General features: G+C 45.8%; 1 protein-coding gene across 4 annotated transcripts in view; it reads left to right on the forward strand.

Annotated features, from left to right (window-relative positions):
• Positions 1–14,934, forward strand: part of Ntrk2 (neurotrophic receptor tyrosine kinase 2) — a 320,663-nt gene that overhangs the window by 256,163 nt on the left and 49,566 nt on the right. For all 4 annotated transcript variants that reach the window (XM_057787616.1, XM_057787617.1, XM_057787615.1 and 1 more), the window contains exons 15-16: positions 1,163–1,335; positions 6,553–6,787. In XM_057787616.1, coding sequence (XP_057643599.1) covers positions 1,163–1,335; positions 6,553–6,787 — 408 coding nt within the window. The remainder of the gene's footprint in view (positions 1–1,162; positions 1,336–6,552; positions 6,788–14,934) is intronic.

The following is a 14,934-nucleotide window of genomic DNA, read 5'->3' on the forward strand; positions in this document are numbered from 1 at the left end:
TTCCTATGCGCTAGATACACTAACCTCAAGCTTGTAATTCTCCCTACTTGTTCTCTACAGTACTTGCCTAAATGTATGTACCACCAAGGCTGCTCAGTATGTGCTTGGCTCTACCACAATCCTGGCCAAATGACAATATGTGTCAACACAGAGTATACACACAGGATGTTGACTAAAAGCAGCATGGCTAGGACACCATGGAACGTACAGACTTCATGCTTCCTACCCCAGGTCTGGATCCAGCCACGGGATTGTCAGGGATTCTGCCACCTCTTCACGCTTCTGTGCATCCTGTGAGGCTCTGTGCATCTCACCCCTGCACACGCAAGCCCTGCTGCTGTGTTTCAGATCACTGCATCTCCGCATTATCATCCTGTAGCTGAGGGAACAGGATATTTCTCAGTGTGCGTGGACTGGGCTAGACAAAGCTTTGAAAGGATCTCACATAAAGGTTGAACACGATCCTGATTGCAGCTCGGAGGCCTGGTCCACCAAGCCTCACTGTGCTTTTCTTTCTGAGGTCTCTTCAGAATTTAGTCTTTAAAGGGTCATATGATCAGGGGCTGGAAGGAGCTACAGGAACGGCGCAGTGGTTAGGACTGCATACTGCCCTTGTAGAGGGCTGCATGCCTAACAGCGATCTGTAACTCCAGCTCCAGGGAATCCAGCGCTTCTAGTCTCTGTGGTCCCCAAACACACACACACACACACACACACACACACACACACACACCTATTTTATGGCTCCGTACACATACATCTGCATAGATGAAACTTAAAAAAAAACAACCTTTTTCAAGGGTTCCATGAGCAGAGGTGAGGTATACATAATATGGAAGTCTCAATAGGCACCCAGAAGTGGCAGAAAACCCTGGTGATCATTGGTCCAGCCCATAGGCAAGCAGCATGGAGCCTGTAAGATAAACTCCCCTGGGAACTCAATGAGAATGAGCCTAGGAGACTGCTCCATAAGCTACAAACCTTTGTGCGCCCACGAGGGTGAGGCCTCGCAAACACGAACGTCACTTCCTTAGGGATTAGGGGGCTTCCTGACATTCCGGGTAATTAATGAGACATGTGATCATCCCTTGTAGAGTTCTTAGGACTCACTGATGGCTTTCTTTACTAAAACAACCTCTCTTTGGTGTTCCCTTTTTAACAGACGCTGAAGGACGCCAGTGACAACGCCCGCAAGGACTTCCACCGTGAAGCTGAGCTGCTGACCAACCTCCAGCATGAGCACATTGTCAAGTTCTATGGCGTCTGTGTGGAGGGCGACCCACTCATCATGGTCTTTGAGTACATGAAACACGGAGACCTCAACAAGTTCCTTAGGTACAGTGAGGGGTGGAGCCCCCCTGGGCTTGAGAAGGGGGCCAGAATGTCACTGCTCAGATAACCAGGAGCAAGGATGGGAAGCCCCTGGGAAGGGGAAAGGGAAACCCAAGCACCCGCACACAATGGACAAAGGAACAGAGGGAAAGGAGGAACACATTCCTTTTTCCTGCCTGGTCATCCCTCCTAAAGTGTAGTTAATTAGTCCTTCTGCATTCATTGAGCATTTGTTACATTTAATGACGCTATGTGTCTGGAAGAGCGTGCCAAGTGCACTACCCAAGGCTACAGAAACAGAAAGCGAAGGTACTAGGCAGCACTATAGATGTTGTAGTGGGGTCAGAGTGAAGCATCTGGGATGCCAGGTATGGCAGGAACGGAGTGGGGGAGGGGAAGTAGGAAACAGCTCCGGGCATGGAAGCTGGGGAGCTATTGTGTGGAGCTGATCTGCCCTCAGGAGCTCTTGGATCTAGAATGGAACAGACGGAGCCCAAAGACCAAAGATTTCAAAGAAAAGGATGGAACAACATTTGACAGAGCCGTTGAAGTCTTGCAAATGTGACTATTGCTAACAAGGTCCCCTTGAGCAATGTGTATGTAAGCAGGGTCCCTAAAAGAGAAACAGGGTGCTAGCACCACTTGGATTTCTAGCCCAGACCTCATTAAGTCTCAGTTCAGCAATGGCTTCTCAAGCAGTCCCGCCCCTCAGACAGCGGGAGGAGGAGACATAAGAGAGTGAGAGGGACTTTAGAGTACTCATGAGCCCTGAGGAAGTCATTTGTTCTGGAGTGTGAGCTAAGTCACAGAGTGCCAGGGGTTAAGAGAGGCTTTTGAGGTGATGCCAGGGTACAACAGCAGAGCTGCCACCCCTAAGCAGACATGAAGCTGGTACCTAGCTGTGGCCTGTATGAACTGAGTCTTCTCAGTGTGGGTGTGTACTGAGCTCCAGCATGGCAGTCACAGTATGCAAAGTCTGGAGAAGAATTCTCCTGGTGACCAGCTCGGTCATCAAGACTGCGGGCTGGCTGTCACCCTGGTAGGGTCCCCTGGTGAATGTCCCCATCCTGTGACTGTCTAGGGAGAAGCATACAGTGAGTCAGATAGACAATACATGACATGGAAGAAAGGAAACAATGTCTTCATTCTCATCGGGCGGAAACAGAAATAGAGATGGATCTTACATGTAAGGTTATCAGGGTGAGGCACCGCATTCCAGCATGGCCAGAGAACCCGTGTTATCAAAGCATTCACTGTGAGTGAAAGTCAGGGGGCAGTGGTAGATTCTGGGCTTTGTGAGAGCCAACGTGAGAAGAAGGAAAGTATTAAGTTTGGTTGAGGACTAGTTGTTCCTGTGAGAGATATTTTCATCATTCCTCAGGCTCTCTACCTAATCCAAAAATGTTTTTTTCTTAAATACTATAACAAAATAAACCCACATGCAGTTATCTGGATGCAGTTTCATGCATCTGCATGTTCAGACATCTGTGTGTGTTTGTGTGTATGTGTGTTAATCGGTGTGACTAGGGGTGTTTATGTATGAGTGTGCTCTGTGAGTGAGTGAATGTGTGTGTGCTTATTATGGGTGTTGAGTGTATGTATGATTATGTGAGTTTAAGTACATATGTGTGAGTGTGTATTAGTGAATGTGTGCTCTGTGTGCCAATGTGAGGGATGGGGAGCATATGTGTGTCTGTGTGTATGTATGAGTTGTGTATATATGTGTGAATGTATGAATGAGTGTGTGTCTGTAAGTGTGAGTATGTGTAGGTGTAGCTGTGTGGATATGAGTGTATGTGCAAATGTGGGTATGTGTGTGTGTATGTATTCAAGTGTATGTAGGTGTGAATGTATATGGGTATGAATATATGTGCATGTGTATATGTGCATATGAGTATGTATGTGCATGTGTGCATGTATGTGTACATGTGTGTATGCATGTGTATATGTGCATGTATGTGTATGTGCATGTGAGTGTGTCTGTTACCACTCATCTTTTGGCTTTCTGTCAGCTACACCCCAGCTTCCCCTCTGCCTTCTGAGGCCCTCCCTTGGCATCCTATGCAGGGCGTGGAGAACTTGGAAACTCAGCTTGATTCCAGAATCTGCTACACTCTGGATTGGTGTGGCTGCCAAGGAGCAGACTCAGGTGCAGCGATGCATGGCAAGGACGGGCTGTCCTCTTCCTGGGAGGAGACCTGGCACACAACTGCCATGCCAGATCGCCAAGCATCTTGGCAGTGCTTGATAAAGCCAGATGTCTTTTCTCTCCAACCTTTCATATACCGAGCACAATGCAGCAGGTCTTACATGAGGTGGACAGTGGGAAGGACAATTTCATTTTAAGAGTTTCATAGTTTTTCCCTTCAGAATTCCTCCCAAGTTCCCTCTGAATGTGGAGACAGATGAGTAATTTTCAAGCAATAACAAATAATATTTATTCAGAATTTCTATGCATATTAGATGTGTTAATTTATGAAAACCAAATAATACTTCAAAAATTTAAAGATAAATACGCTCCCTATTTTATGCACAGCCTTGTGGTACATGAAGCAGAGGATAGAACTGAGACTCCAGCCATGGCCTCTGGGCCGCTTCCTCGTTCCTGAGAAGTGCCTGTTACAAGGATGTATACGGACCCACTATATGAGATGGATAACAATGGGTAACAATGGCTGGCAACAACTAATTGCACATTTTAAAATAGCTCTAGAGATAATGTTATTAATACAAGGGGAGGGTAAATTTCTAAGATGGTGTGTATGTCAGTTATTTTGGTCTAACATACCTTATACATTATGCACATGCATTAAAATACCACACTCTATTTCATAAACACTAATGACTATTATGTGCCAATAACTTTATAGTAAATTTAGCAGATAAACTCACTTTTTTAACAAATCTGAAGGAGGCTGGGATGCAGCTCAATGGGAAGGCACACCTGCTTCATCTGCACGAGCCCTGAGATCGGTCCCTAGCCCTGCACATCCAAACAGGTGGTAAGGGAAGAGGTGTCAATTACAGAGCCCATTCAGTGCAGACAACCAGACCAGGAAGGCTGAGCAGCTTCCTGTAGGTCCCCTAGCCTGCTGCTGACTCCCCAAGCCAGAGCACTGGGGAAGCATTGTTATCACCACTCTTGGAAGAACAGCACACTTTTTTTTTTTTTTTTTATTTTTGAGTGATATAGGAGGACCTAGGTTCTGCAATTCTCTTAAGAACTTATCCAGGACACTCACCTGTCCTTTGTGGAAGGACATCTGCCCCAAAGGGAAAATCCTCATTACATTCTCAGAAGTAAGCAGGGAAGGGCGGTTCAAGGGCGTGCGAGCCTCCCCATGCACAGAGCTATGCAGAGCACTGGGTCAGGTGTCAGGTCACCAGCTTCCCTCTGCTGCTGGTGCACAAGGCTGCTGCAGGAGGTTTGCAGAGATGATGTGTTTCAGAGGAGGGGTTTGGACACTTCCTTCCCCCTGGAACGGTGACCTCCTGCAGACTCAGGTGTCCAGCTTTCCGCAGCTGGAGCAATGACTGACGTTGACTTTGTTCATTTCTTGAATGCCTGACGTTTCTTAGTCTTTTGGATCCCCTATAGTTTATGTCTCTCAGTCCTTTACCTGATCTTGAGCTTGGGGTGAGTCATCTTCTGAGGTGGGAGGGACTTTGGCATACTCAAGAAAAGGAAAGCTCCCATTTTCCTCGGGGCTCTGTAGTTCCATTACAGACCCAGCTTTGTTTTCTTCAGATATCTCCCACTTTATAAAAAGCTCCCCCAGCTCTATAAAAAAGTGCCCCTCAGACTCAGTATTAATTTTTCCTCATGCCAACGCTCTAGGAGGCTGCTTAAAGGATCTAGGTTATAGAATGAAGAGACAGGCCCAGTAGGTTACAGAGTTACAGAACTCTCTTGGGTTGGGACTGGGCTCAAATTCAATTCTGACAGCCCGAGCTTTGGCTTCTGTGCCATGCTGTGCTCTGTTTTATAACCTCCAGGGACACTTTCTCAGGGCTCTTCCCGGGTGCCACAAAAGATGAAATCTGTTAAGACTTGCCTGGTAGGAAACCAGGAAGCTCCTCCCAAGAGAATGGATAAACCTAGATATTCAGAGACAGAGGAGGAGACAAAGAATCCCCCCTACCCCCCACATAATATCCCCATGAGGAAACTGCAGATTAGTGAAGTTCAAAGACTTCCCCAGATGAGGGTGTTAGATAGTGGTGGACTGGAACACGCCCCATGCCTCTGCCAGAGCTTGTTCCTTGAGAAAGCAGGGTGAAAGGCCTGGTGACAGCATGTCTTAGAAACGCAAAGAAAGACATTGCAGGCTGCAGCCTTGAGGGAGAAAGGCTATGTCTGGGCTGGAATAGTTCAGGGAAGGCGGAATGCATGCTAAAAATGTTGGCTAATTCTTGCCCTCTCATTTTCAAACACCCAAATTGTTCTGGGACCCAAAGATGGAATCACCCACTTCCTCGATGGAGACCCCCCTCCCTTTTTAGTCTCCCATGGAGTGGAGGGAAGCTTTGCCCAAACCTTGCAGAGCAGAGGGGACAGCACCTTCCTTAACTCCCTGCAGCGCCCTCTCAGGACACAAGGGGAACTGATTTCTGTGCGGTAGGCTTGTGGAGACTAATGACCTTCCTGGCTAGGACTCTAGCCATAAAAGAGTCAAGGACTTACTTGAAAGCCCCACTTTGTCACACATCAGGTGGGCTGAAGGGGACTTTGAGCTAACCATCTTTGACAGGGACATTTGGAGTGATCAGCGTTCGAGCAGGGTGACCAGCTGCAACGCGGCTTTGAGGAGGCCTGGGGACCCTCTGATGCTAGGACCCGGCCTCCAGGAAATCCAGTCTCTCTCTGCCCCCCCCCCCCTTTTAACTCCATCTCAGCCAGGTTACTCTCTCAGAGTTTGTGAGTCCGTGGCCAATGTCTGACGGCAGCAGAGTTCTGAATTCACCGAAACATGAGTCTGTTGATGGGTTGGCATGAGAGAGCTCACTATTCTAGTCCACACAGACCCCGGTATACCACTCAGGAGAAATGAGGCAGCCGGGCGCTCTCTCGGCTGTGGAGATAAAACTGTGGGTGAAATGGAGCGTTCTGCCCTCTTCTTCTCCTAAGTCAGGCAGTGTCCCCCAGCCCCAGCCGCTAAATGGAAACTGAGTCCCTCTAGTCTTCCAGCGGAGGCTCTAGCCTCTTGTATTCTCCCGTAGGGCACACGGGCCGGACGCGGTGCTGATGGCGGAGGGCACTCCGCCCACTGAGCTGACGCAGTCTCAGATGCTTCACATTGCTCAGCAAATTGCAGCCGGCATGGTCTACCTGGCGTCCCAACACTTTGTGCACCGTGACCTGGCCACCCGGAACTGCCTGGTAGGGGAGAACCTGCTGGTGAAAATTGGTGACTTTGGCATGTCCAGGGATGTGTACAGCACCGACTACTATAGGGTGAGTAGCTGCCCCAGCAAGGAGTTACCATTTCCGGGTGGAAGGGCCATGTATTCATAAGGTAGTTGAGCTGACATAAGAAAATATTGCTGATGAATAGAAATTGACTCCTCACAATACTTGAAACCTCCAAGAAACCATGGTGGTAGTGCTGTGACTTCCTCCCGGGGCCCTCTCATCAGAATGCAGGTAGCTGTCATCTTTTCATGTCCTTCGTCATTTTTATTTTTCTTTATTTTTACATGCATGGGCTTTAATGGGAGAATGCACCTCTAAATCTCCTCTTCCAATTTGGATACCAGCAAGATTGGAACATGGTCATGCTCTCAGTCATGTCTATGTCCAACATATAAGTGTTAGGGCGAACCGTCCTTCACCATGGCTTTCCAGAATATTGCGTCTCATCGCCACGACAAAAAGGCGTCAGCATTTCCAGGGTGTTGGCTGAGGACACAAGGATCAAGGCTTAACCAAGAACTTCCGTTTGATGGGGGAAATGATAGCTAGACACCTTAAGGGTTGAACATGTATGGATTTGTTTCTATAAACGGTATCCGGGAGACCTTGGCAGCTCCCTCACAGAGCCACAGTGAGTGAAAGTGGCGGAGTCTGCTCTGGAAGAGCCCCTCACGAGCGGGTAGACCTACAGACAGTGTTCCCAGGCCGTTGGCAACTTGGGGTCGGCACACTCTGAGTAAACAGAGCTCTTGGAAGCTGGATGTGAAGAATGGGGACATTTCTGGAAACCCTGCGATCATGGCAGAGGGAAGGTTTAGCATGGGCTTGAAATCTTCTGATTATTGTTTGTGTCACTTTCTCCCTTCCAGAACAGGGTGGGGCTGGTGGAGGCACTGCCATTCTTGGCTTTGGTACAGCTCGTGGTTGTTTACCTCGATGACGAGCCCTCTCAGCTTGTGTCCTATATCCTTTCCCGCTGCCAACTTTGCTACACTTGGTTTAAGAAAATGAATCTCGACCTTGCTCCATGCTCTTCAGCAGACTGTACTGTGATGGTTTTTCCTTTGATAAGCTCGTATCTGGTGTGTGGTGAGTAAACAGAAGTCAAGTTGGGAGACTCCCTTAGTGTTTGCAGAAGATGTGAGCAGCCTTACTCTTAAGGGTCCGAAACAGAACTTGGAAGCAGCACCTGCCCTAAGCCTAAGTGGTTGACTTTTCCCAGGCGTCTAAAGTGCAGATGGTATTTTATAGGCATATCTGTTTTATTAAATTTGTTTTTCTTGGTGTGAGGTGGGGATAAGTGTCTTCCAGTTTCAGAGAAACAAGGGGGTACTTCTCTGAGGCAAGGTTTTGCAGATCTTCATGAGTATGAAAAGAAGAAAGACACGACCCAAGCAGCAGCATTTTTAAAAAATAAATGTTGTAGAGGACTCGGAACAAAGAAAGAACTCAATAAATGTTGTGATTTAAGTTTTATGCAAATCAATAGGGGCATATTTCATCCTAAGGCTAGGACCGAAGTAAGTGAAGCCCAATATATTGTCAGAGCATCTCTGAAAAATAATTTGGAAAACAAGTAATGAAAATCTCGATAATAAAAAGATCAGCCACTCGACTCAAAACTAAGCAAAATATTTGAACAGATAATGTTCTAAAAATGGTATGGAAGGACCAAGAAGCACACAGAGAGATGCTGAGCACCCCAGTCATTAGGGGACTAAAGGACAATGACAGTTAGATGTCACTTCATACCACTAATGCTGTAATAAAGATGAACAGACAGTAATACGTACTGGTGAGGAGGTGGGAAAATTAAAATTCTCGTCCATTGCTGGTGTGAAGGCAGAACTATGCAGGTGCTTGGGACACACAGCTTAGCAATTGCTTAGATTTTTCAACATAAAGCCACAATGTAACCTACCGATCCTATTCCTATGAATATGCTCAAAGGAATAAAAGTTCTGTTTACACAAAAGCGGGTACGAAAGGTATTTATGATGTCTAAAGAGTACAAGCAACTTAAGTATTGATTGACTTTTGAATGGATAAGCGTGACATGGTAAATCAATAGGCTGTTATATCGATAGGCTGTTATTCCGCCATACAAAAGAATGGCATCTGACCCATTGCCCAACATAGATAAAATGTAAAACATCCTATCAAGGAGCTGGAGAGATGCCCAGTGATGAAGAGCACTCGCTGCTCTTGCTGAGGACCTGGGTTTGGTTCCCAGCACCGACCTAGTGTTTCACAACCAACTCTAACCCCATTCCAGGGGATCTGATTTCTGACTTCTTCAGGCACCAGGCACACACATGGTGCACAGACATAGATGCAGGCAAAGCCTTCACACACACACACCAAATTAAATAAATCTAAAAGAAAAAAAAAATAACAAAACGAAAACAGGATACAAAGAGAAGGGAGCTAGGCACCAAAGGCCAGTGTTGTGTGACTCCATTTACAAGAAGTGTCTAGAAGGAGAAAATCTAAGGAGACAGAAAGTTGGTTGGTCTTGGGTTGAGGGAAAGGAACATCAAAGAATGACCTCTGCTGGGTACACTGTTTAGGTTTTGGGTCTGTGATTTCAGAATTATATAGTGGTTTAAGGTTCATTATAAGTAGACTTAAAAATCCATCAGCCTTGTGAACTTTTAAGAAAAGAAATTTTGGCCGGGCGGTGGTGGCTCACGCCTTTAATCCCAGCACTCGGGAGGCAGAGGCAGGCGGATCTCTGTGAGTTTGAGGCCAGCCTGGTCTACAAGAGCTAGTTCCAGGACAGGAACCAAAAGCTACGGAGAAACCCTGTCTCGAAAATCCAAAAAAAAAAAAAAAAAAAAACTTGAAAAAGAAAACACTGAAATAATAGCTGCCATTATATATATATATTGATCTTGAACATATATATATATATATATATATATATATATATTGATCTTGAACATCTATGAATTATTTAAACAGTGGCATTTGTGGTCTGCCATCTTTGATTGTTGCTTCTTAGGCAAACCCTCCGCTTATGCCTTAATAAGACCCAATGCCTGGGATCCAAGCCTTTTGCTTTCCTGGGCACCCACAGGCATGTGGTATACATGAACTCGCACAGGCATACACCCAGGCACACACGCAGGCACATATATTAAAAAATAATAATAAATCTATAAAAATCCATTAACTTCATCCCCGCTTGTGGCCATTACTCAATTATACTTGCAAAGTCTGTACTTTTGGGAGGGCTTTTTGTTTTGCTTACTCAAAATGAGGAAAAGGTACCAGCTTTCCACTGGCCACTGTTGTAGGTAGAAAGGAAGACAGGGTTGGTGGGTAGGAGCCTTGGGACGTGAGTTAGGTATTTTATTTAAGCCTTTTCTAAAATTTCAAAATGATGGCTCACCTTTTGCCTTCATGGAAGCATCATAAAAGAATTGGCTTGGGGAATACTTTTGTTCATTGAAATGGCGAGGCATGCAACCTACCACCAAGTCCATCAAACGGGGAAGCAGGGATTGCTGCTTGGTTTTTCAGGAGAACTGCAAAGCACCCACCAAGGGAGACCTTGCACACCCTTGTCTCCACACCAAATAACCCCATCTATGAGATTAATCCTAATCCTCCCACCATCACCCTGTCACCATGATTGTGAGCTTTTCTGGTGGATGCTTCTTCGGCACCTTCCACGAGTGCTTTCTCACTATTTTCTTCCTACATCACATTCTAAAGTGAGAAGCTGGTGTAGATAATGTTTGGTGTCAGAAACCCACAGTAATCAAGGAGAGATTGGGCTAGCCTAATGACTTAGTTCTTTTTCTGCTGCTGTGATGCAATTCAATGACAAAATCAGCTCACAGAACAGTGAGCCTCAACCTCCCAAACACTGTGGCCCTTTAGTACAGATCCTCATGCTGTGGTGACCCCAACCATAAATTTATTTTCACTTCTACTTTATAACTGTAATTTTGCTACTGTTTTGAATCATAATGTAAATATCTGTGTTTCTGAAGGTCTTAGGCAACCCCTGTGAAAGGGTCTTTCAACCCCCCAAAAGGAGTCATGACACACAGGTTTAAAACAGCTGATAAAGAAGGAAAAGTTTTATTTTGTCTTAAGGCTCCAGAGAACTAGATGTCCATCATAGCAGGGAAGGTGTGGCAGCAAGGAGCAGGTGTGGTAGCTGGAGCTGGAAGCCAAAAGATCTTATCTCAGCTGCACACACAGGAGGCCCTGAGAGTAAGCTGGAAGTGGGCTGACTAAAATCTCACAGCCTGCCCCCAGGGATATACTTCTTCCATCAACACTCACTATTCTAAAAGTCCCATCGTCTCTCCAAACAGTGCCACCAACTGCCGCTGTTCAAATGCATGAACTTAGGGGGACCGTTCTCATTTAAACCACCACACCTGGCTTATCTTACATGGGAAGATGACGAGTAGGAAAGGACTGACTGGTTTGGGGAGTAACAGATCCCTAATCTTTAAGAATAACCTAAACCTACTAGGTGCCTGAGCCTTCTGCTCCTGGTGACTTGTGCACAGCCTTGTGTGGGGTAGCCAGTGCACAACCTTGGGGGACGGGAGTGCACAGACCAACCTTGGGGTGAGAGTGCACAAACTTGTGGGGTGGCCTCAGCTCCAGGCTCTTGGGAATAGCTGGTGGCAGCTGCTCCTGGTCACGAGGGAGCTGGCAGCACCAGGAAGCCTGAGCCTCAAACCCATTGCAGCTGAGCTAATTACACCTTCTCAGTGAAGAAAGAAATCACGACACAAGAGTTTGCATGGAAACCAGCCCAGTATGGCGGGCCCAAACTACTCCAGCATTTTTGTTTTCTAAATTGTTCTAATTAGCAGCTCTCTGCACCAGCCCTCTATTTTGTTTGGATGATCAGAAGCAGATTTGTGTCATCCCGGGCTAGGACATCGCTCTACTTGATCATTACTCTGCCACTGTGGACCCATTGAGTTCTCTTTCCTTCCTTTCTTTTTTTAATTTGCACTTTGGTAGTTTTCTATGTTTGAGTCTAATTTGAGTTTAAAATTAACGTAATCTGTTGGTGACTAGAGAGACCCAAACAGCTGATATTTTAGCTTTTTAAATCCTTGGGCTTTAACTTTATGTAGAAGTGATAAGAAATCCATCCTTAAATTTATCTTTTACTTAAGAAAAGAGAAGAACGGACAGACGATTTGTGGTAGGCATTTAAGGAGGCAAATGATACATGTTATCTAAGGAAGGCCATGTTCAAAATCCAAAATGTCAAAATGCTATCAACGGTGAACCCAGAAATCGCCGCTGAATGCCCAATGCCAGATTCTTACCTAATAGAAAGAAAATGTGCTGTGCTAAAACATTCTGGCTGATATAACAAGTAGCCAGACAACTTATAGCCAGGCAGAGAACCAGATTATAGCTTGGCGCCCACCTCCCCTACTGCCCACAATGGGGTGAGAAGGCTGATGACCTAGACCTGACACAGCATGGAGAACGAGCCTGGATAACTTAGGAAACAGACAAGCAGATAAAGAAACCTAATGGAGAACAGCTAGAGAGATGGCCAGGTCCCTAAGGTCAAGAGCAGTTGCTGTTCTTGCTGGGGTCCCTGATTGAGCTTCCCAGCACCCACAGGACTCTCGGTCCTAACTCCAGTTTCAGAAGACTTGCTGCCTTCTTTAGGCCTCTGGTCATCAGGAATGCATGCAGTGCAAATACTAAAATGCAGGGAAAAAATACTCAAACACATCAAATGAAAATAATTGAAAGCCTTTAAATGTTTTTTTTTTTTTTTTAATTTTCAACAAAAATTAACTGTCTTACCTTGGTCCTCCAAATGATTGTGTTTACTTTTAAGGAATATTGTTACCTAATACAAGCATTTCTAGATAGAAAGGTAGGAAGATAAACTCATTCTAATAATGTTTCTGGTTTCTTATTATCTGGCGTACCAGCACTATTCCTCTCTGGGGGGCAGCATGAGATAATTCCCACCTCTCTTCCCCTCTTGCTTTCCTCAGACAGTGCAGTTGCTCACAGATCTGTAATCCCTCACAGGTTCATACAAATACGAACTACAGCTCAGAGCATCTGACACCATCAAAATGAGTTCCTATCGGTTTTCCTCCTCTAATGTGAGGGGACAGAGAGCAAGCCCCCTGCTTCTGAGTGTTTGCACAGACTGGCTTTGTGTGGGGTGCATCAGTGAAGTGGTTGGTGATTGTTGATGGAGACAACCATTAGGAGGGTGTGTCACCTTAGCTCCCACAGTGAGTTTGGAAGACACCCAGATTGGCGTTTGGCTGGCTCTGATTCCGGTGGCTCAGATGCCAGGACTGCCGACCTCAGAGGGTGAAACTTGGGGTGATGTCCTACCTCAGGTGATTTCTTGGCAATGAGGACATGAGCACTGTCATAGCCTGGCTTCCTCTGTCGATGTATGTCTAGAACACTTGAAAATGAACCCAATGTTCATTTCAAGGGAAAATTCAATACCTTCCTGAAAACACAGTGTCCTCTGTGCCATCGGCTCCCATTTGTATGTGTCATTTCCTTATTTTCTTTGTCATCTAAAATGCATGCACAGTGACTCTTGACTGTCACATGAACAATTATAGATCTTTCTAGTTGGGCTCTTTTGCTTAAAGTGGCTTCAGAAAAATGAGATATTGTCTGTTCTTTGAAACCATCTTCTCTCAGTTCTTCTCAACACTTAGAGCATAGTTCAGAGGAACCCGTCTGCCAGAGAGAAATCAGAACATTGAGTTCAGGCTAATTCTGTATTAAGAGAGATTAGCATAAATTATTTCAAGTTTCTAAGTTGGTTTAGTTTGCATCCAAGCTTTCCTAAGAACTTTTTACTTCTACTTTTGAGTTTTAGTAGGGTAAAGGCAAGAGTCCTCTCGCTCATCCATCCATCCATTCATTCATTCATTTGTTCGGCAATCATTTATTCAACACATTTAAGAAACAAATCTCATACAGCATGCTGGATACAAAAGGAGCCTAGGGGAAAGGCTCATGGGCTCTGCTTGGACATTCCGATCTACTGAGACAAGTTCTGCAATGGAGATGCGCCCTGGGGACCCCAGGGTAGAAGCTTAGCTTAGAAAATCAGAGTGGAATTCACAGAAAAGCCTTCAACATGGAACTTAAGTTGTAAATCCCAAATTGTTCTATTGTCTAGTAGCCCCAAGCAGGAAAAAGATGGGGAGACATATAATAAATCCCAAAAGAGTTGGCGAAGTAGACATTGTGGGTGTGGCCAGAGAACAGAGACTCCTTTGCCATGCATCCAGTGGTATTGGGCTGTTACCAAATTCAACAAGAGCCGGGTGGTCATACCTATGTCTTCATGCCCATCTTCTGAACTGAAAAAGACCAAGAGAGTTTTTACACCTGAATATGTAGTCTGATAAGTCCTTGGAGCTAGGAAAACAGTCTCCCAGCAAAGGCCAGCCTCCCTCCCTATTTAGATACTTGTTCTGCCTGACATAAAACATCTCTTAAATTCCATCTCCGAGCTGACACAGTGTGAACTTCAGTGGGAGAGACCCATAGGCACAGGTCATTGTCCTTAAGCAAGAGCTCCTCACAGCCGTTTATGTCCTATTGTGTCTTGTGACCTTTAACGGGACATAGCTTAACCACAGAAAGTTTCAGAAGACAAGAGAGGAGCAGGCCTGAAGAGGCACTGTCTCGGCCTTCTGTCCCACCCACATTGGAGCCTGTGAAGAGAGTTAGCAGGGGTAGAGTAACAGTCTGTTATTCATCTTCCGGGCTCTCATTTGTAGCCATTAGCCTATCCATTTTACACACAGACATACTGCATTCAAATAGTAAGCATTTTCCTTGGTGTAGGAGAGATGTAGGTATAGCAGGCCTCTCCCAGGAGCTTGGACCGACAGATCCGAGGGCTCTGAGAGTCCTGGGAGGTCACCTCGCCAGGTGCTTTCCATCCTGCACTCCATCTTCCAAGCAATCAGGCCGCAGCGCTCTCTCTCTCTCTCTCTCTCTCTCTCTCTCTCTCTCTCTCTCAATATGTGACATCACTGGAACTCTCGAGGTTGTGAAGGAGGAGCAGCAGTGTGGCAGCATTTGGACAAAGGTTCACATTTCTGGGTTCTAAACCTGTGTACGTGCTGGTACTGATTCATCTGACCAAAGGCATTAGTGTGCTCCTAATAGTGGCTAAGCAGGTAGGG

The sequence above is a fragment of the Chionomys nivalis genome, chromosome 13, assembly GCF_950005125.1.
Source record: "Chionomys nivalis chromosome 13, mChiNiv1.1, whole genome shotgun sequence".
NCBI classification, from domain to species: domain Eukaryota; kingdom Metazoa; phylum Chordata; class Mammalia; order Rodentia; family Cricetidae; genus Chionomys; species Chionomys nivalis.